We start from the raw sequence: 22111 nt of genomic DNA, 5'->3' as shown, positions 1-22111 counted from the left end.
AAAAATGAAAAATTCCTAAAAATACTTCAATGTGCAATGAATCTAATAGTGTCAAATTTTCTCCAAAATTCGTTCATTTAGTATGGTTTACGGAATTTATAAGTTAAATAAAAAAAGAAAAAAAGCCGCGGCCCATTAAGGGCCCATCGCGTTGCAGCGTTCATTTAACCTGGCGTCCGAGAACCAGAAGGCTCACTCGCGTCTCCCTCATCCGCTCCCCCTCAGTGAGTCCAGTCCGCCGCCAGAAATCGCCGACCGCCGCCCTTCGCCGGCTAGCCGCCCTCAGCTCCCGGCTAACCGGTCTCCCCCACCGGTAAGCCGGACCGGTAGCAGATCTACCGGTCCCGTCCGGTTAGCCGCCCGGGGAGGCCGGTTTACCGGCCTGGAGAGGCGGTAAACCGCCAATTAGCGGCGGTAAGCCGCGGTCAGGTTAGGTATTTTTTTTCCTAGGATTTAGGTGTATTTAGATGTTTTTTTAGGATTTAGGTGTATGACTTAGGTATATTTAGAATTTAGGGAAGATTTATTTATATTACATGATTTTTTGCACTATGTAGTAGGTTTTAGCTAGATTTAATTTAGGTGTATTAGATGATTTTTGACACTATAACTTAGGTAGGAGTAAGAATATTAGATGATATATTTTTGTTGTGCATGTATGCAGATAGACAATGGCAAGCAGAGATGTTGTATGAGAACACGGTGAAAATCTTTATCCCGGATGGTGATGTAACTATTGTCGTACGCAGAAAGGAGGAGGTGGTGCGACTAGATTGAAACAACATTTGGCTGGGCGCGGGGCAGAGGTGATCCATTGCAGGAATGTGCCACCTGATGTGCGGGACTTCTTTCAGCGTGAGTTGGATAGGGCAAAGAAGGCAACTGCTGACCGGGCCCGAGAGAGGTTGAGACGGGAGAAGGCTGCAGCAGAGGGAAACTATCCCGGTGATGAAGAAGATGAGAAGGCTCAGGTGCAGCGTGCCATGGATCTATCGAGAGCGGAAGCAGAGTTCCGACGGGGGGTGGAACAGAGAGGAGGTGCATATGAGCGTGGAGGGGGTAGTGGTTCGACGAGGGGGAATGTTATGCAGAGGATGTTTCGAAAGTCCACTTCGTAGAGGGAGAGTCCTGTGGTGGAGGACTATAACTTGGCAGCTGGTGGGAGAAGAGGAATGACGCAACCAAGGATTGATACAGGCTCCTGGACGCAGAAGGGTAAGAACGCAAAGGAAGCTATTGGTAAAGCTTGGTCAAAGTTTTTCCATATTACAGGAGTACCTGGAAGACAGGCTGACAGTGCATACTTTATCAGCGCGGTCAGGGAGACACAGAAGTGGGGTAAGTTTTCTTTTATTGCAATGATACCTATAAGCTTACATTTTTGTATCTTATGATTTTCATATGGTTGCAGGTGAAGGTATCGCATCACCCACTAGACGGGATATTGATGGCAAGTACCTTGATCAGAATGAGCAAGACTTGAAGACGAGGTACGTAAAGTTTCAGAAAGACTGGCCCTTATTTGGCATCACGTTGATGTGTGATTCATGGACTGGTCCGACGAGGATGAGTGTCATCAACTTTTTGATATATTGCAATGGGGTCATATGGTTCCATAAGTCTATTGATGCGACTGGAAGAACTCAAGATACTGCATATTTGTTCAAGGTAGTCCCTCAACATGTTCCATTCACATTGTGTATATTTTGTCATGTTACTAAACAATCCGTCTTCCATTGCAGGAGATTCGAAAGGTGGTGGAAGAGATTGGACCGGAGAATGTCGTGCACGTAGTCACCGACAAACGGCTCGAACTACAAAAAAGCATGCAATGAACTACTAAGTGACGTGTATGACCACATAGCTTGGACACCTTGTCTAGCACACACCGTCAATTTGATATTGAAGGATATAGCTCGAAGGCCTGAACATGGTGTTATCATCAAGCAGTGCAAGCGAATTTCAAATTGGTTACACAATCATGGTCAGCTGAATACAATGATGAGGAATGCAATCGGTGGTGAGTTGGTCAAGTGGAATGCCACTCGATTTGGAACCAACTACATGTTCCTAGAGAGCATCTATCGAAAACGTGATCGTTTCATGCAGTGGATGGCATCTACTAAGTTCCAACACAGCAAATGGGCGAATACCGAAGATGGTAGATTTACTCATGCAAGTTTTTCAAGTATGGAGTGGTGGGATGCATTGAAATATATCATCGACACGGTTCAACCAATATATAAGTTCCTCCGCTTCGCTGATCAGGACAAGAAGCCGAACATGTGCGAAGTCGTGATGGCCTACCAGACTATGAAACATGAGCTGAAGTCTTTCTTTGGAACAAATGTTTCCACACTGAAAGAGTATGTTGAGGTGGTGGACGAGAGGTTGGGTGACGTGTTCATAGGCACGTATGTGGGTCCAGGTAAGCACACATCAGTCGTCTATTTTTAAACTCTATTGAAATAATGCTTATTTGAAGTGATTTATATTTTGCAGCTGCTGTCCTAAATCCGAGGTATGCATATACGATGGATCCAACTCAACAAATATTTCGTGGACTTAAGGATACATTTCAGCGCATGACGGATCTCCAGAGCGCCGTCCAGGCATTGCAGGAGTTTGACGTGTTTCGACAGAAAATTGGCGAGTATAGCAGTGATATGGCAATGCGGATGGCGATGGACCCAAAGACATCCCCATGTAAGAGTTATTCCGTATGAAATTGTTATTTTCTCTATTTGAAAATATTGCTTCCATACTCGGTTGCACATGCAGCGTCCTGGTGGATGATGTTCGGATCAAGTACTCCAAAACTGCAGTACCTTGCCATGAGGCTTGTTTCACAATGTTGTTCGTCCAGTGGATGCGAGCGGAACTGGAGTACTTTTGCCTTGCTGCATACAAAGGTTCGCAATCGGTTGTCGCACAAGAAACTTAATAAGCTTGTCTATGTCAACTACAATCTTCGTCTCCGACTTGAGGAGGTCTCCGGCCCACTGATGCGTGAAGAAGGTGATTTCATTGACCAGCTAGCCCATCTTTCTTTCTATGATGAGAAAAATCCGGTGCGGGAATGGATGGAATATGGTAGATCTAACCGAGCTCCAGTTCTGGACGAGGATGATGATGACGGTGACATCCCTCTCCCGTCCCATATTATCAGAGATCAAATAAACGTGTCAGATCTACGTGAGGTTACGGGGAATGATTCCATCAGCGATTGGGCACGTCAAAATATAGGTGACACTCACCTAGGGAAGAGAAAGTTGCACAATGGGCCTAAGAAGGGTGACTCGAAGCGTCGAAAAGGCAAAGGAACAGCAAAACCAGTGGGCAGCGACACCGAGACTGATGATGGCGAAGGTGAGCGTAGTCCTCCGTATCAGGAGTCCGAGGATAGCAGCTCGGCCGATGATGGTGATGATGGTGACGGTGCTGAGCCTGATGCTGGTGGTGGTGGTAGTGGTGCTGATGCTGCTGCTGGTGGTAGTGGTCGTGCTCGTGGTGTTCATTTCACAGGTATATATTGCACATACAAATACACACATATTTCTGACTATTGACTACTAATTATGAAATATGGTTGATTGCAGGGGAAACTCAGTTCACACATGCTACTCAGGACACCGACCATGGAGCACCGCAATCGCAGAGGAGAACAGGTGGACCGACGGACTATGACAGTCCACAGAACTCTTCTTCCTCCTACAGCGATTCGATGCACTCTTTTCACTATCTCATTCCTGACATCAGCATGCAGCCACCGACGAGATGGGTGTACGAATGAGAAGACCCCCATTTTTACATTATGTTAGTTCAGGAATGGCAGACAACATCGGCGTGGACGGGCCAAACTTGGCAACACTACAAGGCTGAGCTGCTTAGAGTGCGAGGTATCGCTTTGATGTCCACCGCTGAATACCAAACCGCATCACAAATGGGGGTCTTCCCATTCCTACGTTGAACTTTCATTTCATGTGTATAGTTGTATGACTCCGTATTTGTATGCACGTTTATTATTATTGTATTTGTATGCATGATTATAACTCATTGTTTTTGTAGGGTCATTTACATTAAAATGTGCATAGCCCATGTCGAAATTTTCTTTTATTTCACACCGGGGATCCATTTTTCAAGCGTCGGAAAAATACTCTAAACTATCGGTATACCGGTCAAACCGGCCGGTATACCGGTGTAACCGGTCGGTTCACCGTTTAAAACCGGACCGCCGAAAACACCGGTATACCGACCAAACCGGCCGGTATACCGGACTATCCTACCGGAATACCGGTACGTACCGATTTAACTGCAGAATTCAAATTCAAATTTTCTTTTGTCCGGTTCCGACCGGTATCCGGCCTAACCGGACCGGTAAACCGGTACCGGAGCCCGGCGGTTAGGCCGGTCCGGTCGGGAATGGAAACCCTGGTCGGAGCTCGCGGCGTAGCTCATGAGGCAGCGACGGCCATGGTGAGGAAGGAGGAGGCAGGAGGAGGAGGGAGATTAAGGTTGAGTAGACCTAATGGACGAGATTTCTTACACGGATCTCAAACAGTGAAAGGTGAAGAAAAAAATCTCGTAGAAGATGTATACAATTCCTGGGCGAGCGTCCGCTCGGCGCTGGGCCACACGGAGTCGCGCACGGCGACATTGTTTGTTTGAACCCAGCGGGCCGGGCGTATCGCGTGGCCGGGCTGACGTTTTACGATGCGCCGGGGCGGTGACCATTGGCAGTTGGCACCGCGGATCCACCGGCGCTCGGGCCAATCAATCGACGCTGGGCCTTTTATACTGGGCCTGCAACAGTCCAGACCGAAACAGAACATTTGAAAAATTGCTAATGCACTAATGAAGACGTATTTCTGCCGACGCACCTTCCTCCTTGTAACACGTGTGTGCCCGTGCCTCGCTGTCCACCGAGTAAGAAAGCATCGATACGCATCGCCCTTGAGTAGAAAGATTCTTTTTAAATGACATGGCAAATTCGCATGGATACGCATCATCCTTCCTTTCAAAAAGAGAAGATTTTTTTTTGAAAAGAAAATAGTAATGAGAGTATGACGTTTTTCGTGCTGTAGCATCAACATCCACTATCCTTCATTAAAGAATTTTTGCTTTTCAGCATTCATGGCTCTGGAACTCGTCTAAACAGAAATGATAACCAACCTCACTTCGAGCAAATCCTGGTGTTCTTTTTTTTAAAAAAAAAATGTGATCAGAGATGGTGTTAGTTGTTTGATCCGACCAAGCGACTGGTTCATTTTGCCCTTTTCTCTCCTGGACAAGTTGTTTTGACACATCGTCGGATAAATTTCTCTGCAAATAGCTCCATGCATCCTTGATCCATCATCGTCAGAACTTTAATAGCCTCAAGAGTCGAGAGGGGAACGGTTGTAAAAGGTGATTTTATTTTAATACTATATATAAAGGTATACGGTAATCACTAAATAAAATCAACAATCAACAATTTACATAAAGGTACCCCAATCGCTATTTTAATTGGGATGCCCACTAAAATTTGCATAAATTTAGTACATAAATTTACAATACTGCAGAAAAGATTTCTCTCCAAGGTCGCTTTTGGTAACCTCCATCTTCATCAAGAGTCAAGACGCAGGCTTTGCCGCTTTGGTCCTGGTTGTTGGGATGCCCACTATCATTCCGGGGGGAGTATCAAACAGTGACCGAGTGGTGGAGCCCGACGACGCTGACGTGGCATCTACCCGCGCGTCTATAAATACGGGAGCGACGCCTTCTCGACGCCCTTTCAGAACTAACTTCCCAGGCCCGACACCTCGCCGCCGCTCCGCGCCCCGCCCCGCGCCCCGCCCCCTCACCCGGACACCCGGTCCCCGACCCCGAGGCTGCCAACGCCGCGGCCTGCGAGGATCGGATGAACCAACCCATCGGATAAATCCGAGTACGGCAATCGGACTGTTCCTCGCTCGATTCCGTTCGATTTCGGTGCTCCACGCTGCCCCCCTGATTTTCCTCCCCGCAATTTGGTCTTCTGGGGATTTTTGTGTGCGGGATACAGTGGGGGATAACGAGTTTTGGGGGGAATCTGATGGAATCGGATCGGTTTCCGGCCGCGCCGGGTCGATCGGGTGGGAAAGGAGTCTTCTTTGCATGGCTTGTGGGGATCTGTTGGTTCCGTTGGTTCTTCTCCGGCGGCGATGGCCGATGGCGGCGTGCGGGGTTGGGGATTTGGGTGCTGGACAGGGGAATCGACATGTTTGGTGTCTTAAAGGATGGGATTTTGGCGATCTGACCATCTGGGTGTCGATTGTGTGGGTTGAACTTTGGCCTGCGTTGTGAACTGTGATTTGATCACGGATCATCTTTGTTTCGCTTCGGGGTTTTCCCCACGAGCTTATGCGCTGAATCGGAGATGGTCAGTGTAAAACCCTGTCGTTGGGGACTGATCTGCGTCCATCTTGATTTCGTGGTGCAATCTGCTTTCAATCGATAGATTTGTTTTTATTTTCTCCTTATTCTGTCCTCAGCCTGTCTTTTGCAGAAAACGACTTCGAACAATCAGAAACTGTGAATGTGGTCATCGAATTATTTGTTGTTTGTGTTGTTCTCCTTCCAGTTGGTCTTAACTTCTTCATTAATCATCTCTGCACTTTCACTTAAGTGTGAAGTTGATATGCTGCTTAATCTGTATGTCAAGTGTCCAACTGGCTAACTGACATTTGCCTTTTCTAATCAGACTGACTTCTTTGCTCCCATTCATCTGTACTACATTGCAACAGCACTGCAAGAATCATGCAGTGCCCCATGGACGCTGCTGCTAGTGGATCCTCACCAGTGATGCAATGTCATAGCATTGCTGATGAGTCGACCTCCCATTCATCTCCTTTGCCAACAGTTCTGGAACGTTCGCAGCGCCATTGCTATGGAGATGGAACCCCAGGTGAATTCCCACTAGCTGTCAGCCCCTCCATTGTCCTCCATGTGCTTTCGGCCTGTGATCTGGACCCGAAAGATCTCGTCGCTCTGGAGGCAAGTCATACCACCACACTCAGTGCTTTGTTTAAACAGACGCTGCTACTGATGAGTTGAGTCTCTCTGTCTTGTCAGGCTACATGTACATTTTTCAGTAAACCTGCAAATTTTGCACCCAACTTTGCACTGTCGCTTCCAGAGCTAGCAGCATTTGATATGTGCCAAAAAAGGACCATGTTTAAGCTGATGACTCAAGAAGAAAAGGAGTGTCTGAAACAACAGTGTGGAGGCTCCTGGAAGCATGTTCTTAGCTACATTTTGGTTAGAGAGAAGAATTGTTCTCAGGTCATTGCTGGGCCAGGCCATAGTATAGTTATAACAAGAAGTGGAGATGTATATTCGTTTGGGGCCAACTGCTCCGGTCAGCTTGGCCTTGGGGATTCAGAAGACCGGTTCAAGCCATGTCTTATCAGGTAATATTTCGTTTTTTTCCTGAAATGGGACTATTTTAGTATTTACCAGTGTCATAGCTGGCATCTCCTTGCTAGGTCTCTACAAGGAGTCAGAATCACACAAGCTGCAGTTGGATCAAGACGGACAATGCTTGTGAGTGACACAGGAAGGGTCTATGCATTTGGCAAGGATAGTTTCAGCGGTGCGGAATCAGTTGAGGCTGCTCATACTGATCAGATTACAACTCCTAAGATAGTGGTGTCACTGAAGGGTGTGTTTGTAGTTCAAGCTGTTATAGGGGGTTACTTCTCTGCAGTTCTGTCTAGAGAGGGACGAGTTTACACTTTCTCGTGGGGCAAAAGCGAGAGGCTTGGCCATAATTCAGAACCTTCAGATGTGGAGCCTCGTCTTCTCTCTGAACTTGAGGATGTCCCTGTTGCATATATCTCTGCAGGAAATTGCTACCTCCTTATGTTGGCATACCAACCAAATGGAATGTAAGGTCCTCCTCCTTTGTCCATTTTTCTAAAATGACAGTATATGTTACTGACTACTAAGTCTTTTTTTTTCTTTATGGGAAGAAGGTATTTTTCTTCAAATTTGGAGATTTTGCTCTGTAGTTTTCATAAAACTTAACATGTGGTTGATCATGAAACGTGTCATGCTTGGAGGTTTTCAAGTGTATGGAAGTTCTAACAGTATCCCGAATATACGCAGGTCTGTGTATTCTGTAGGTTGTGGTTTAGGGGGCAAGCTTGGGCGTGGATGCAAAAATAATAAGGGCATGCCCAAGTTGATCGAACACTTTCAGTCCTTGAGCTTTAAGCCGGTTTCAATATCAGCTGGCACTTGGCATGCCGCTGCCCTTGGTGCTGACGGGCGTGTGTGCACCTGGGGTTGGGGACACACTGGTTGTTTGGGGCATGGTGATGAGGAATACAAGGCTGTTCCCACAGTGGTAGAAGGATTACGCAACGTAAAGCCCGTTCATCTCTCCACTGGTGAATACACGACTTTTGTTGTCACAGATAACGGGGACGTGTACTCCTGTGGATCTGGCGAATCCTTGAATTTAGCTTTTCAGGTGGGTTCATTCTTTCTTGCTTATATTTGAAAATATAGCAATTGTATGTCAAGTAGTAAATGGGCTGGCTACTAATACTAAAAAACCATGATCTTGGTAGATTCATGTTGATTATGCACACTGATGTCATGTTTCATGTCCATCAGTGTTTTGATATACCTACCGTTTGTTCTCAGGGGGGATGATGAGGCGGAGGAGGAGGGTCCAGATTTCTCGACCCCGAGCATCGTAGAGTCGCTCAAGGCGCTGAACAAGAAGGTCGCGCAGGTCTGCCCGACGAACGCCTCCTACTGGCTGAACTCGGAGATGGGGCACCCGCACACATTTGCGGTGATGGAGTCCGGCGAGCTGTGCGCGTTTGGGGGAGGGGCCAGAGGCCAACTCGGCGTGAAGCTCCTTGAGGGCGTGGAGAGAGTGAGCGTCCCCATGCATGTTCCAATTGACCTCAGCTGAGCCCACTCCAGTTCCAGCCACATTCTGGTTGCTCCTCATTCAGAGCAGTGGTAAGCTTAGACATGGTAGGTTGTAAATATTAGGGAGGCTTTTGTTTGGTTTATCTTAACTCCTTTGGCTATTGGTGCTGGATTGAAGCTTACCTAATCTGCAATCGCTCTGTCACCCAACTCGGTGGCCGTGTCACTAAATCAGTGTCCATGTTCTGTGCTGTTCGATCATATATTAGTGCTAGGCCTAGTTAAGAAAGAGGTGATTACTTACTGATTACAGCCTGAGTTGCAGAATTGGCTAACAGGAAAATGAGCACGTTGTGCCGGTGCCGCCTGCTCCACGGCACGGCTTGGTCAGAACCGTGCCCCGTGGAGGCTGGCGCTGACGGCCGTGCAAACGAGCCATCCATTCGCAAGCACACAGGTTTGCAACCCCAGCTTGTTTGAGGCCTCGGCACTGCCATGCTGTTCCCCGCGGCAGGGCGTGGCGGCATTAACACATGGGACGATTGACGGCCAAGGAGTAACCCAACACCATATCACCGGGAAAGAACATCGTAAATGAATCAACATGTAGTAGCAACGCCCATCCCTAGAAACAACAGCGTTGACGCTACAAATTACAACGCACCACAAGTTAGCAAAGATTATATAGTGCATTAGTACAAAGCCGTTGCCAGGCTACCGGCATCTAACAGAGCAATGAAGAGATATATAGATGCAATGTGGGTCTATCTATGAGCACTTTGGTTTGTACAACTCGTGCAGCGACTGCAAGGCTTCTACTGGATCTCTCGTCAGGCCGCCTCGACTGTCAGTCTCCTCATTGTTGCAGGAGACGTGCAGGCGATTGTTGATTGCATGTGGGGTGACAATTTGTGATGTCCAGCTTGACGATTTTCCCTCCTGTTTAATGCATCCGGGTTCTATTCAATACATCCCTTTGAAAACAGGATTTGTTCGGCAGATGCTTGCGCCGTACTCTTCATATTCTGCTTTTGTGTGGCAAGCCTGGTTGCAGAGAAGAGTTGACATAATTAGTTGAAACTCAGATACTGAAAAGGAGTGTCACAACACCCTACTAGCCAACAATACTTTCACATTTTTCAAAAGAATTGATAAAGCTGTAGCACAATTAACATGCGTAAGTAGATAAGTTCGCATTTCAGAAATTTCAGGTGTTCTGCGGTTCTCTTTCAGAAAACTAACATGCAATGCTTGATGACTCAGTCTATGCAGTACAAGCTGATACCTCGTAGAATTCTGCGGTAGAAGCAAGAACAGAACCGCCAAACCATACTGCATATCTTTGAATAGGATGACTGACCACATTCACTTCTATAGGTTGGGCCTGAAAATCAATAGAATTTAGGTGTAAATAAAAAGCCATAACAAACATTCTTGGTTGGTTCAGTGCTTTTTTCCCACTCAGAAGGTGTTTAAGAGTAAATAAGGAAGTTTTTTACCTTCGGATCTCCACTAATAAGCCGAGTATTAGATGCACGGACCCGTGCATCCACTATCTTTTTTAGGTCCCGTTGTAATCTCCGATGAAAATCCTTAAACATAGTCGATCCTCCAGACAAGACAATATTCTGTGCCAGTGGGAATAAATTCAAACTTGTGTAATGTCTTAGAACGGAAAAAAACATCGTTCTGAATGTCTTAGAACAAAAAAAACATCGTTCTGATCAGATATACCTTATATAGAGCCCTTCTTGTGTCTATTGGGGATGATTGGATGCACCTGTCAATAACAACTTGTAAAGGAGTGGTAAAGTCACTGTTGTATATCTCTGGGTTGAAGAATATCTGCAGACATTTTACAGTACTATGAGAAGGTTGAATTAAAATGAGCAGTGATATCAAAATGTATTGGAAAAAAATGTTTCAGGGTTCTTCAACAAAAGTTAGCATTGCAGTTACATTCATGACCTTAAAGCTTGAACTCAAACTAGTTATCCTATGAAGCCAACCTAAACTCAGGTACAAGACAAATAAAGCGAACGAAATTAACAAGAGGGAGTAGTTCTACATGTCATGGTCTACCTTGAATCAACTAAAAGAATTTTCTTTTAAGCCTGAAACAGACATAGAAATTTACTACATATTGTATATTCATTAATTACAATCAACTACCTCAGGCCCCAAGAATCGCTCATATCCAATGTCGCATGTGTATTTTGCACCAGTTTTCGGTTTGATGCCAGTCCAGCGTTTAATGTACTTCGAGGGCTCTCTGTCATACTTATTGAATTCCTGAAATAACAAGAACGAGGTAGATCATGAATATTTTCCCCTTCTGAGCCATATCTTTCATTATAAACTCCGTGGCAGGAAGCGGATAGAACTGAGACATCATATTTAAAGGAAAACAATCACCAGTGGAAAAATATGAAACAATAAAATGCATATTTATTATTTAGCACAAAATATGTTTAGAATATCTTTACTCATTTGGATTTTAGTCAGTAAAGGTGTTAAATGTTTTAGGCAATTGTTCAACTAGGTGGCCCTATACTAGCACTGAAAACCAACTGTGCCACCATGAAGAAGCAAAAGAGAACCTCCTCCTAATCATCACCCATCTTCTTCAGAATCAAAATATGTGTGTTATGTAAGAAGGCAGTTAATGTAATCAATACCTTCACAATGTCTGAAGAAGTATAGCAGTACATTTCTTTAACCCTCCTCGCTACATCAAAAGATTCTTCTGGTGGAATATTCTCACCTCTTTCCTGGATGCAAGAATAGGGAGATCAGTGACTATACATATGCTGCAGTTATTCGGGGTCATTTTCTACAAGAAGATGGTATCAAGCTATCTATGAAACAGATTTTGTGCATCTTGCATGTATATATCAAATTTACATGCAGGTTAAATGACAATAAAATATAGTTTAGAATTCATCTTATGTGCCCATCTAGTCAGAAAGGCCTAAGCAGCTGTTATCTTCATTATAAAACTACAGTTAGTTGGCTCACAGAGTTAGAAAGTATTCGCAAAAATAAACGTATGGACTAAATTTGAGACAACCTAACACATTTATGCAATATCACAAAAAATAAGAAGATATAATTATATTGTGTGTTGCAGCTATCCTCAAAATGTTTGAGAAATTTATTGTGTGACACTGATATATTGTCACAGGGGGGAACAGACCAATGTGATCGATGATTATCCTCCAAAGCTCGATTTACACATTATAGTTACTCTAGAAAAGTTGAGTAAAAGGTACCACCAGCTTGTGACGATCAACAAGAAAGCAGAGGAAGCTACCTTCATAAGTTGCTGGACAAACTGGGTAACATCCTTGCCTGTAAGCGGAATAGATCTGATACTGCTCCCAATGACATAACCATCCGCAACAGGAACAATGTGGGTAGCTCCATCACCCACATCAACTACAACACCTGTCATTTCACACTGAAAGCAAAGCATGAAGTTTCTCATAAATATCAAGAATGTGATAATCGCTCAACAGCGAAGAAAGGAAAATAGAAATGAATACTGGATGCATTTTCAACCATTTTTCTCTATATAAAGGACTGAATCATCACCTTCATAACAATCTATTTTTAGCCTAAGACATGCATGTGCTGTGCTCAGGAAACCACAAGACTAGCTAGGCTCCAGACGACTAACCTTGGTGGTAGTGTACCCAGCAGCGAGCGCAAGGACCGACAAGACTAGCTAGGCTCCAGACGACTAACCTTGGTGGTAGTGTACCCAGCAGCGAGCGCAAGGACCGGTTGCACTGCAATATAGAGGCCAGGCACATTGAACGTCTCGAACATGATCTCTCCGGTGTACTCCCGGGTCTCAGGAGCAGTCAGAGGGCTCTCGGTTAGAAGAAAGTAATGGTCTTCCGGATCGCACCGCAGGTAATTGAAGATGCACTGTTGCCAGAACCTCTCCATAGTATCCCAATTCTCCACCTGCAGAAAGAGTCCATTTCACACCACATCAATCCAGCGAAGGTCAGGAAAAAACGAGACAGCAGCAATTGCACAAGGCAGTACAGAGGCGCAGCAGCACCCACCTGGCCATTACGGATGGGGTAGCTGAGGCTGTAGGTGCTGCTGGCGCGGGACCGCGCCAGCGCCTCCTCCCCGATGTAGAAGTCGAGGTCGGCCATGACCCCGGCGCTGTGCTGCGCGAGCCAGTTCCCCTTGGCGGGGCCGCCCCTGGGCGCCGGCTGCGCGGAGGCGGCGAAGGAGTCGTTGACGGCGACGGCGGTGGGGTTGATGAAGCAGGGCTCCACGTTCCCCGCGAACCCCATCTTCGTGTACCTGCCGCGGGAGCCCGGTTGGTCAGAGACTCAGATCAGCAGCGCGCCTCGCCGCCGCCGCGCAGATCTAGCGAGAAGGGAAGGGGGGAGCGTACGTACCCGGTGCCGTTGTCGATGACGACGGCGGGGCGGGACAGGGCGTCCATGGCCGGCGCCGAGCGGGGCGGGGCCGTCGTCCGTCCGTCCGTCCGTCAGCGGCGGCAATCGAGGCGGGGCCGGGCCGAGTCGGGCGAGCGGCGGGCCGCTTCGAGCAGCGGCAGGCGGGCGGCAGCGGTCGCCGTCGCGGCGGGCATCCCAGCGGCAGCACCACACCACCCACCGCCACTGGCAACCACCGGCACCCGCGCGGGGGCAGCAACGCTCGTCCGTCTGTCTCCGGGGGGACGAGACGAAGACGAAGCTTCGGGAGGAAGGGAGGTATATCTCGGGGTTGGCGGGCGGTGGAGACTGGAGACTGGAGAGCGAGCGGAGCGGGGTGGGAGCTCGAGCGCCTCCGCTTTGGCTTTGCTTTGGGCCGCGGCCTTTCTGCCTGGATTTGTCCTGGCGCGCGTCGCGTGCTGACTAACTCCAGCTCCAACCTCCAGCCACCAGTCAGGCAACAGTGTTTTTCTCTCACACAACTCCAGTTCCAGCCTCTAGCTCCAGCCTGCCGAACAGGGTGAACGCTGCGGCGTGCGGCGCGTTCGAGTGCCGGCGTGTCCGTTGGTGTCGGGTTGGTACGGTGGTGGCGTGCGGGATGATGGCGACACCGCCACCGACGCCTCCGTGCCTGTCCTTCTGCTTCCTCCCCACTACTCCAGTCTCCAGGCCCTCCGCTGACGTACCACCAGCAGCGCTGCGCGCTGACAGCTGGGCCCGAATCTCGGTGACTGCAAAAAGACTTTTGAAGGCGTCAATGGGCGTGCAAAATGGGCCGGCCTGAAGCATAATTTTGAGCACGGCCCTAGAATAGCGTTGCCCCTTGGGCCGACGGGAACCATCCATCGGGCCGTGCACGGTCCGCTACCTAGCTGGCGGACCGGCACTCCAGCGACCAATACAAATTTTAATAGACAACGGCTATTAAGACAGTTACAAACACCACCAATCAGGCGACCTCAACATGAACAACAAGAATGAGCTCCAGTTTCCTTCAACGACTCGATAGTTTCCTTCCCTTCGGCCTTTGCTGCGTCTCCCCGCTCTAAACCCTTGGCAGGTCCCAGTCAAGCTGCCTCCAAGAGCCCGAGACTCCACCACGACCACTTGCGCCTGCCCCTACGCAATGCCCATCTTCACCACCCGTTGGTTGCTTCCCCGACCAAATTAGACGCATCCTAGGGACGTTGGGACCAAATTGACACCACCTTGGGCATTCAGGCCGAGCCGCGTCTCCTCCACCTTCCCTTATCGTCGTCCCATCATACAACAAGAACTAAACACTTCCGCTCGGCTCTGACGAGCCAATGCGCCACATCACCAACAATTGGACCGAGTCGAGGCCACATGAGCTTCTCCTCACAGACCGCAACTCCGCCACTGCTCCTTGTCGCCAATCGATCGATGGACCACTGTCGCCCACGGAGCAGACTAGAGAAGCGACACCCTCCTCTTGTTTGCAGCTGATTCCACGCGTCCTCGCCATGGGGTAAGCCATCAAATGGAACCCCTTTAATCTCCTCTCCCCCTCCCAACACACACACTTTTCATGGCCCTTAGGCCACCGGAACGCTAGCGAGAAGAGCTGCCAGAGACTATACGACTTAGGCCTGTTTGGATCTCAATTTTTTTCAAAAGTCCCTATCACATCAAAAGGAATCTTACTATTTTATAGTATTAAATAAAATCTGTTTATAAATGATTTTTGACAGCTGAGTGCTTTTTCGCGAGACGAATCTAATGAGCCTAATTAATTCATAATTTGCTACAGTGATGCTACAGTAACCATTCGCTAATCATGGATTAAGATACTCATTAGATTCGTCTCGCAGTTTAGCCCCAGGATTCTACAGTTAGTTTTATAATTAACATTTATTTAATACTTCTAAATACTAAAAAGTCACTGTGACTTTTTTTAAGTCCCTATTCCAAAACACCCCTATTCTTGTAGCCTTCTCATGCTTTGGCTGATTCACGTAAAAACTCCTAAAACTATTAGAAGCTTTTAGTCCAGCCCAAGTCGAACTCCTTTTCATATCGAACTCCAAATTTTGCCTATTTCGCGAGCACAATCTTATTGACCAAGCATCATACATGCATATTTTGTTGTAGTGTCATGATACTTCAATCTTGTTCACACGGTTATAAATATTCTATAGATAGACGAACATAATTTTTTGTTAACATGGGAACCTGAAAATCTCAAACTATGTGGGAAAGATGTTGAATTAAACATTTAATACTAGTGCGTGTGTTCTATAAATATGATACATGTCATTCGTAGTTTCTTTTAAACACGTGTGTGCCGTACTTCATCTCTTTTATCTTTTAGTAGTACAAGAAAAGTTGTATTTAAATTTCAACCCAAAAACCCAAAATTCGTTTGTGAAATTACTATAAACTCTACCATTCCCACCGTCCACCGGCTCGGTAACTTCTCTTCCACACCACACCGCCCAAAACCCCCAAACCCCCGAGAAGCCCGAACGGGCCGTTCGGTTCCTTCTCGTGCACACCACACCAAAACCCATCGATCCCCCCTCGTCTTTCCCTACCGGGTCAGTTCCTTCTCGCGCACACCAAACCGCACCGCCCAAAACCCCCAAACCCATCGATCCCCTTTCGTCCCGCCCCCCACCACCGAGCTCCGGCGGTCGGCTTGCCTGCCATGGCCTCGCCGGCGCCGGCGCCGGCGAGCGCCGGCCATCGGCGCGGCTCCCGACCGCTCTCACCGACGGCCTCCTCGGTGGGATCCTCGCCCGCATTCCCACCCCAAAAGAGGCGCCGGTCCGGGCGTCCGCCTCCCTTCCTCGGGCTGGCCTGCGACGACGGCTTCTACCCCGCCCTGGAGCCCCACCCATCCGCCAAGCGCGCCATCGCCCTCGCTCGCAAGGCCGATTTCGAGTACTATTTCGTGCCGTTTGTGCCGGAGGGGAAAGCCTGGGGCTGGTTCCCCCTGGACGCCCGCGACGGCCGTGTCCTCATCCAGTCCAAGTACTTCCCCGATGACTCCCCCCGCGCTCGCTTCATGAACTACGCCGTGTGCGATCCCCTGTTCAAGCGATACGTGCTGCTCCCACCTATACCTGACGACCTAACCGTCAATGAGGGGAGCCTTCTTGATTTTGGGCTCTGCCTTGCTCCCTCCCAAGAGGATGAGGCGGATACAGCATTCAGGGTGATATGCGTGGCGCGGTACAAAACCAAGCTGGTCGTGCTCGTCTTCTCTTCTGTGACCAGGCAATGGGGAATCGCTACATCTTCAAACTGGAGTTCTTTGGGCACAGAAGAGCCTCCTAACTTGTATGGCCTGGGGAGCTTCGACTGTGTTGATGGCTGCTTCTACTGGACAGTGCCTTCGCCGGACAAAATTCTCGTGCTTGATGCCCTCAAGATGGAGTTATCTGTTATCAACTATGCTCATCGTGTGGAGGACGGCTTTCGGGCTTGCATTGCAGTTGATAGAGAAGGAACCCCTGGGATGCTCACTGTTGGTGAATACTTGGGGAATCGACAGTTTCGCTTCTCTCGCATCGCTAAACAAAGTGACCATGAATCTCCCAATGAACGCCTGTCGGAGAATATTATACAATTGCCCTGCGACCATAATGAGTACTTCACTTTAGGTGCAGCTGAGGGATTTATTTTCCTTCGAGGCGTTCCAGAAGATGAGGAAGTTGAAGACCCTTCATCAGAGGATCTTTACATGGAACCTGAAGAAGTGGATTATTATTCACTGAATGTCAAGACTGCTGAATTTGAGATGGTCTGCGCGATGGACATGGACAAGTGTTACTTTAGTGTTTGCCCATACTTCCGCTTTTCACCACCATCGGCAAAAAGATGCGTTTGAAGTGGTAAGCTTGAGGTCATAATGCTTATCAATGCGTGGTTCTTTCATAGTATTTATTGTTTGCATACGCTAGCAGTAGTTTGTTGTCTAGTTCATGTAGAAGTAAGCTACTTATTTTGGGGGCACTCAGTTTATCTCATCAATGCTGCAATGTAGCTTGTATGCTGCTGCCTGTCTGGCAAGCAAATTGTCGGTGGTATATATTTTCACTTTTAGATGGTCCTCTAGCTGTTAATCATCCTGTTGTATTTTTAAGGTAGTATTTATTTTGGGATAACATGCTCCCAAGTTTTGGCAATTATCTGGAGAATGAATATTTTGTATCCAGAAAATGCTTGAAGATAAAATTAAGTATAACAACTAGAAAACTTTGTTAATGTCCTGAAGGACCTGAGCTTGGATCTTTAACTGGGAAACTTTGTTCTTGTAAAGTATAACAACTAGAAAACTTCTGCAGTTATGCTTGCTGTTCAGTATCTGCCTCGTTTGTAAGTTAACTACAAATGTTGGAAGTTTATCTTAGGTTGCATTGCCATCCCCCCCCCCCCCCACCACACACACACACCCCACACACACACACACAAAAAAACTCTTTGTTTCAGATTATAACATGTAATGTGCAGCCTTTTTCGACGATTTCACCCATTTTATTTTGGTCTATCTTTTGTTCCTTCTTTCTTCTAACACCTTTTATTGCCTATCTTTTGTGAGCTCCACATTTGTCAATTTGATCAATGGGGGCCTTTGTTATGTGCAATGAGTGTGTTAGCTGGTTAGAAGCAAAGGATATGGTTTGAGCTTGTAGTTTGGTTCTAACTTATGGAACAAATCTGGTTTGTTCACAACTAAATCGGTGTATGAGCGCCTTTCCCATTCTGAAAATGGCAAGAACTACAAATATATTTGGAAGGCCAAACTGCCTTACAAAATTACAATCTTCTTCTGGTTATTAGAACTGAATGCTGTCTTGACCAAAGAAGATATGATTAAAAAAAATTGGGTTGGAGACCCTTCTTGCTATTTCTGCTCTGAGGTGGAAACTACTGATCACCTCTTCTTCCTTTGCCCGATCACGAAGGTTGTCTGGGGCATTGTTGCCCAATGCTTAGGGGCCAGAAAAGTCCCATAAAACCTACAACAATATAAAATGTGGATCAAGAACATTCTTCCGGGAGGGGATCCAGTTTACTCCTTTGGCCTTGCTCTGCCATATGCTGGGAGATATGGAAATGTCGAAATAGAGCCTGTTTTGACAAGAAAGTCATTAAAAATCCTGCTGAAATTGTCGTTCATGCTTGTGCTCTTATGTCGTATTGGGCAGGTTTACTTCCAGGTGCGGCTGTTGGATGGGGTCAAGGCGTGTGCACACAAGGTGCTTGCCCAGCAGATAGGGAGGATGAAGATGACGAGTGACGCTGTTTGAGTGGAAGTGCTTTTGCTGTGCTCCCGTTCTGCCTTTTGTGCTTAGTTTGTATCAGACTTTAAAGCTGTAGTCCGCCTGAAGCAGGTCATGTAGTTTGTCGTAGACTTTGGTCTTGGTCCTCTCTCTGTCTTTGCTACCTTCGTATTTCTGGGATAAGCTTGTATTCCATTCTACTAATGGAAATGGCCAAATGGGGTATCGCCTCATATCCTGCACTGAATGTAGCCAGTATCGTTTCAAAGCCTGGAGTATTCATGAGTCAATTGTTTTAGTTTTCGTAGCTTTGCCATGCCGTCTCAAGTTGAATTGCGAAAAACTTGGGAGCATAACGCAGGGCTCGTATTCTTTGTGCATGTTATTGCTGTCTGGAAAATTTTATTCTGATTCTAATACGAGCAAGAAGCCTTGCTTAGTAGTGAATGGTTTTTGATCGACGGTTGTAATGCTCTGTTTGAGTGGCTACTACTTAAGAGCCACTGAAATCTTCAAGCTATATCGCGCAGCTGGAGTTCTTCTGCACCGAGGCGCCGGACACCATAAAGAGCACGCGCACATCGCTGGCGCTGCTCACCATCGCGCTGGGGAGCTACCTGGGCCTGGTTTTTTTTCCTTTTTCTGCGATCGTGTCTGAGTATATTTTTCATTAAGAGGGAAATAAACCGTTACAGAGTTAGTTTCAGACACATGGTGACATCTGTGCCACCTGAAAGTCGACCTAAAACACCTGCAGCTACTTTTAGGCGCCTAAAACCTACCTGGTAGCAAACAACAATCTCGTCGCAATTCTAACTAATACATCTTGAATTGTTTGCACTCAACAATCGAAGGTCCTATTATTCCTTTCTTTCCACAGAAGCCAGCAGACCAGATTGGTTGGCTGCATGCAGCTCAACCAGGCTCGTCGGATGCAGGCTCCGCGCATTTGGTTTTCTGGTCCCCTCCCTCAACCAGGCTGCACGCTGCTCCTCTCGGCCAGGCTCCAGAGGAACGAGAGAATCGACCGTTTCCCTGGAGCCAGGCTCCGCTGGTGCAAGCGTGAGCGCATGGGCATGTACATGGGAGAACGTGCAGACACAGAAAATCACTTTTGCACTGGATGAGCCAGCAACCAAACAGCGTCTGAACCCCGCCTGTGTACATGCGTACGCAAACCAATCAAGCAGTTCTGTCACCCGGCGAGCCTGGCCACAGCAGGCCTGTACGCAGCATGCGAGCCAAGCTCTGGCTATCCGCAAACCAATCAGGCCGATCTACGCCGTCGTGGCGGCGTTCACGGCCACGGCAGGCAGCCCCGGTTGGATCTGCGACGACCTCAACCGGGGACACCTCGACTACTTCCTCTGGACCATGGCCGCCATGTGCACGCTCAACTTCGTTGTGTACAGCGGCTTCGCCAAGAACTATGCATTGCTGGCTGCACATAATTAACCGCCAATTGGTGTCGGGTGAGGGAGGGGCAATTAGCAAGCGCTGGGCTGCTGGCTCAAAGGCTAGTACATAGGAAACGTACGGCACCACAGTAGGAACAAAATGCACAGACTTATGCGGCAGCAACAATTTTTGTTGTTTTTTCTTTTGTAACTTTTGTTTTTGTTTTTTTTTTCCATACAGTTGGGGCGTGATTGGTTCTCGTTTGGGCAGAGCCTGGCCTGTACCAGCGAACCAGGCCTCGGCTGCCCAGGCTCAACGCATGCAACACGACGCTGATTGGACATACTGCATTTAACTAGCCTAGCTGCTGCCGGATGCTGATTGGTTACCTGTATTTGCACGCGCACAAGCTTTTTCACCTCACACCACGCGGGTTCACGAGCATCACGAGCAGGTCACCCTCTTGCCGCATCTGGCCTCGTATTGTATGTCTAGGTGCAACCACCTTGGGCTGCTGCGGCGTGGTTATAGATAGCATCGGGTAAAATTCGTGTGAGTATATCCTTTAGATACATGTATCCGCGAGCTAAAACTCAGGCCTGCATCCGCTACCCGCCACGACAAGAGAATCACACTCGTACATGCTATCTGTGGATATCACATGCCCGCCGTCATACCTGTGTATCCGCAAACTTAAGGAAATTAAATACACAAAAACTCGTCGAGTGACATCATCTTTAGGAGTAGCACGAATCAGAGGAGTGGACGAGGGCGCCGAGGACAACCCCACGGTGGCAGAGGTCGGTCTAGGCCTCCATGGGCGGTGATCACTACTACAGAAACCTTGATTTGTCCCGGTTAGGAACTCTTTTGTCCCGGGTCTGGCAACCGGGACAAAAGACACCCTTTTGTCCCGATTGGTAACACCAATCGGGACAAAAAGGGCTTTTTTAGCGTCCCCCGCCGGAGCTCCGCACCACCGGCTCCTCCCTCCTCGAGCTCCAATTCCATCACTCCATCACAAAAACATGCTCAACTCCCTCACAAAGATACAATCACACTTGAAAAAAAAAATTCAGATTGAAGCTAGAAACATTCTTATCTTACATGGTCATCACACATCACACAAGTAAAATAGCAAAAATCTAATTCACAATACAAGAGACTGATTTGATTCATCATACAAGAATTGGCCACCACAGTCACAAACAAAAAAAAACAAAACAAAAAACATATGCCGCCCTCACAGGCCCACGGCGGCGGGCGTGCCCGCCCCTGCGCATGGCCGCGCGTGGCAGCGACGGCTTGCTGGGCCGCGCCCCGTCCCCGTCAGCGTCGCTGTGGCTCCTGGCCGCGCGCGACGGCGGCAGCTGGCCGGCTCGCCGGCCCGCACCCGGGCGCGCCCGCCCCCACCAGTGCCTGGCCGCGCGCGCTTCCCGCGGCTCGCCGCCCCCGCATCCCGTCCCCGCCGGCATGGCCGCGCGCTGCGGCGGCGGCGGCTCGCCGGCCCACGCCCACCCCACCGGCGCCTGGCCGTGGCTGCTGGCCCGATGCCGCGCGCTTCCCGCCGGCGCCTGGCGCGGCTCGCCGCCCCCGGCTGCGCCTGAGAGGGAGGAAGGACCGGATCGAGGAGGGAGGGGAGGAGGAGGAAAGCTCGAGGGAGAGAGATGCCAGGGAGAAGAAGAGTCGAAGAGATAATAGAGGGGACAGAGTTAAATAAATGAGAGGTAGGTGGAGGCCACGCCCGTGAAACTCTTTTATCCCGGTTGGAGTCACCCACCAGGACTAAATCCTTTAGTCCCGATGGGTGACTCCAACCGGGACTAAAGGATACTATTTTATTCCGGTGGAAGTCTTCAACCGGGATAAAAGGTCTCTTTCTACTCTTTATTGGCTGCTAGACTTTAGACCCGGGACTAAAGCTTTCATTTGTCCCGGGTCCAATAACGACCGGGACAAATGTGCAGGAACAAAGCCCTGTTCTGTAGTGGATGGTGAGGACGACCCATGACGGTATGGCGGCGTCGACGTTCAGTCTAGGGTGGCGAGGCCCCGCACGACGGCGGCCGGTCTAATGCACGAGGCCTCGCACGG

At 48.3% G+C, this 22111-nt stretch overlaps 4 protein-coding genes across 5 annotated transcripts; 3 read left to right on the top strand and 1 right to left on the bottom strand.

The window, feature by feature from the left end:
- The first annotated feature begins 2159 nt into the window (after positions 1–2159).
- On the top strand, positions 2160–2813 carry LOC120657063. The gene is made up of 2 exons (XM_039935310.1): positions 2160–2428; positions 2503–2813. Exons 1-2 carry the CDS (start codon positions 2191–2193, stop codon positions 2724–2726), a joined length of 462 nt encoding a protein of 153 aa, XP_039791244.1. The 5' UTR covers positions 2160–2190; the 3' UTR covers positions 2727–2813.
- A 2954-nt stretch (positions 2814–5767) lies between these two features.
- On the top strand, positions 5768–9158 carry LOC120707350 (ultraviolet-B receptor UVR8-like). 2 transcript variants are annotated; one of them, XM_039992251.1, is made up of 6 exons: positions 5768–5926; positions 6765–7014; positions 7093–7430; positions 7506–7907; positions 8128–8494; positions 8672–9158. In XM_039992251.1, exons 2-6 carry the CDS (start codon positions 6778–6780, stop codon positions 8945–8947), a joined length of 1620 nt encoding a protein of 539 aa, XP_039848185.1. In that variant the 5' UTR covers positions 5768–5926; positions 6765–6777; the 3' UTR covers positions 8948–9158. The 2 variants fall into 2 exon arrangements, with proteins under 2 accessions (XP_039848185.1, XP_039848176.1); XM_039992242.1 differs by having other exon boundaries at positions 5796–5926; positions 6722–7014.
- Positions 9159–9479: 321 nt separating this feature from the next.
- On the bottom strand, positions 9480–13769 carry LOC120707363 (actin-related protein 3-like). Its single transcript, XM_039992261.1, has 10 exons — positions 13332–13769; positions 12984–13233; positions 12655–12879; positions 12221–12367; positions 11586–11678; positions 11080–11199; positions 10642–10752; positions 10407–10535; positions 10193–10291; positions 9480–9951 (listed from the first exon to the last, which is right to left on the bottom strand). Exons 1-10 carry the CDS (start codon positions 13376–13378, stop codon positions 9871–9873), a joined length of 1302 nt encoding a protein of 433 aa, XP_039848195.1. The 5' UTR covers positions 13379–13769; the 3' UTR covers positions 9480–9870.
- Positions 13770–15922: 2153 nt separating this feature from the next.
- Positions 15923–18897, top strand: LOC120707345. Its single transcript, XM_039992227.1, has 2 exons — positions 15923–17227; positions 18545–18897. The coding sequence occupies exon 1, from the start codon at positions 16039–16041 to the stop codon at positions 17221–17223; it is 1185 nt and encodes a 394-aa protein (XP_039848161.1). The 5' UTR covers positions 15923–16038; the 3' UTR covers positions 17224–17227; positions 18545–18897.
- Positions 18898–22111: the final 3214 nt, after the last annotated feature.

This window comes from Panicum virgatum, chromosome 1K (assembly GCF_016808335.1).
Source record: "Panicum virgatum strain AP13 chromosome 1K, P.virgatum_v5, whole genome shotgun sequence".
In the NCBI taxonomy this organism is placed as follows: domain Eukaryota; kingdom Viridiplantae; phylum Streptophyta; class Magnoliopsida; order Poales; family Poaceae; genus Panicum; species Panicum virgatum.
The sequence above is the reverse complement of the archived record's forward strand: the minus strand, read 5'-3'. Positions and strand labels throughout refer to the sequence as shown.

Bases quoted from the DNA above. Each gene is read 5' to 3' on its own strand.
- LOC120657063 (XM_039935310.1), top strand. From the start codon at position 2,191: ATGGAGTGGTGGGATGCATTGAAATATATCATCGACACGGTTCAACCA. The intron at 2,429-2,502 runs GTAAGCACACAT...TATATTTTGCAG, and splicing joins AGGCACGTATGTGGGTCCAG to CTGCTGTCCTAAATCCGAGG.
- LOC120707350 (XM_039992251.1), top strand. From the start codon at position 6,778: ATGCAGTGCCCCATGGACGCTGCTGCTAGTGGATCCTCACCAGTGATG. The intron at 7,431-7,505 runs GTAATATTTCGT...TCTCCTTGCTAG, and splicing joins TTCAAGCCATGTCTTATCAG to GTCTCTACAAGGAGTCAGAA. The intron at 8,495-8,671 runs GTGGGTTCATTC...TTTGTTCTCAGG, and splicing joins CCTTGAATTTAGCTTTTCAG to GGGGATGATGAGGCGGAGGA.
- LOC120707363 (XM_039992261.1), bottom strand. From the start codon at position 13,378: ATGGACGCCCTGTCCCGCCCCGCCGTCGTCATCGACAACGGCACCGG. The intron at 12,368-12,654 runs GTTAGTCGTCTG...CTTTGCTTTCAG, and splicing joins CTGGGTACACTACCACCAAG to TGTGAAATGACAGGTGTTGT. The intron at 10,753-11,079 runs GTAGTTGATTGT...AAATGTCTGCAG, and splicing joins AGCGATTCTTGGGGCCTGAG to ATATTCTTCAACCCAGAGAT.
- LOC120707345 (XM_039992227.1), top strand. From the start codon at position 16,039: ATGGCCTCGCCGGCGCCGGCGCCGGCGAGCGCCGGCCATCGGCGCGGC.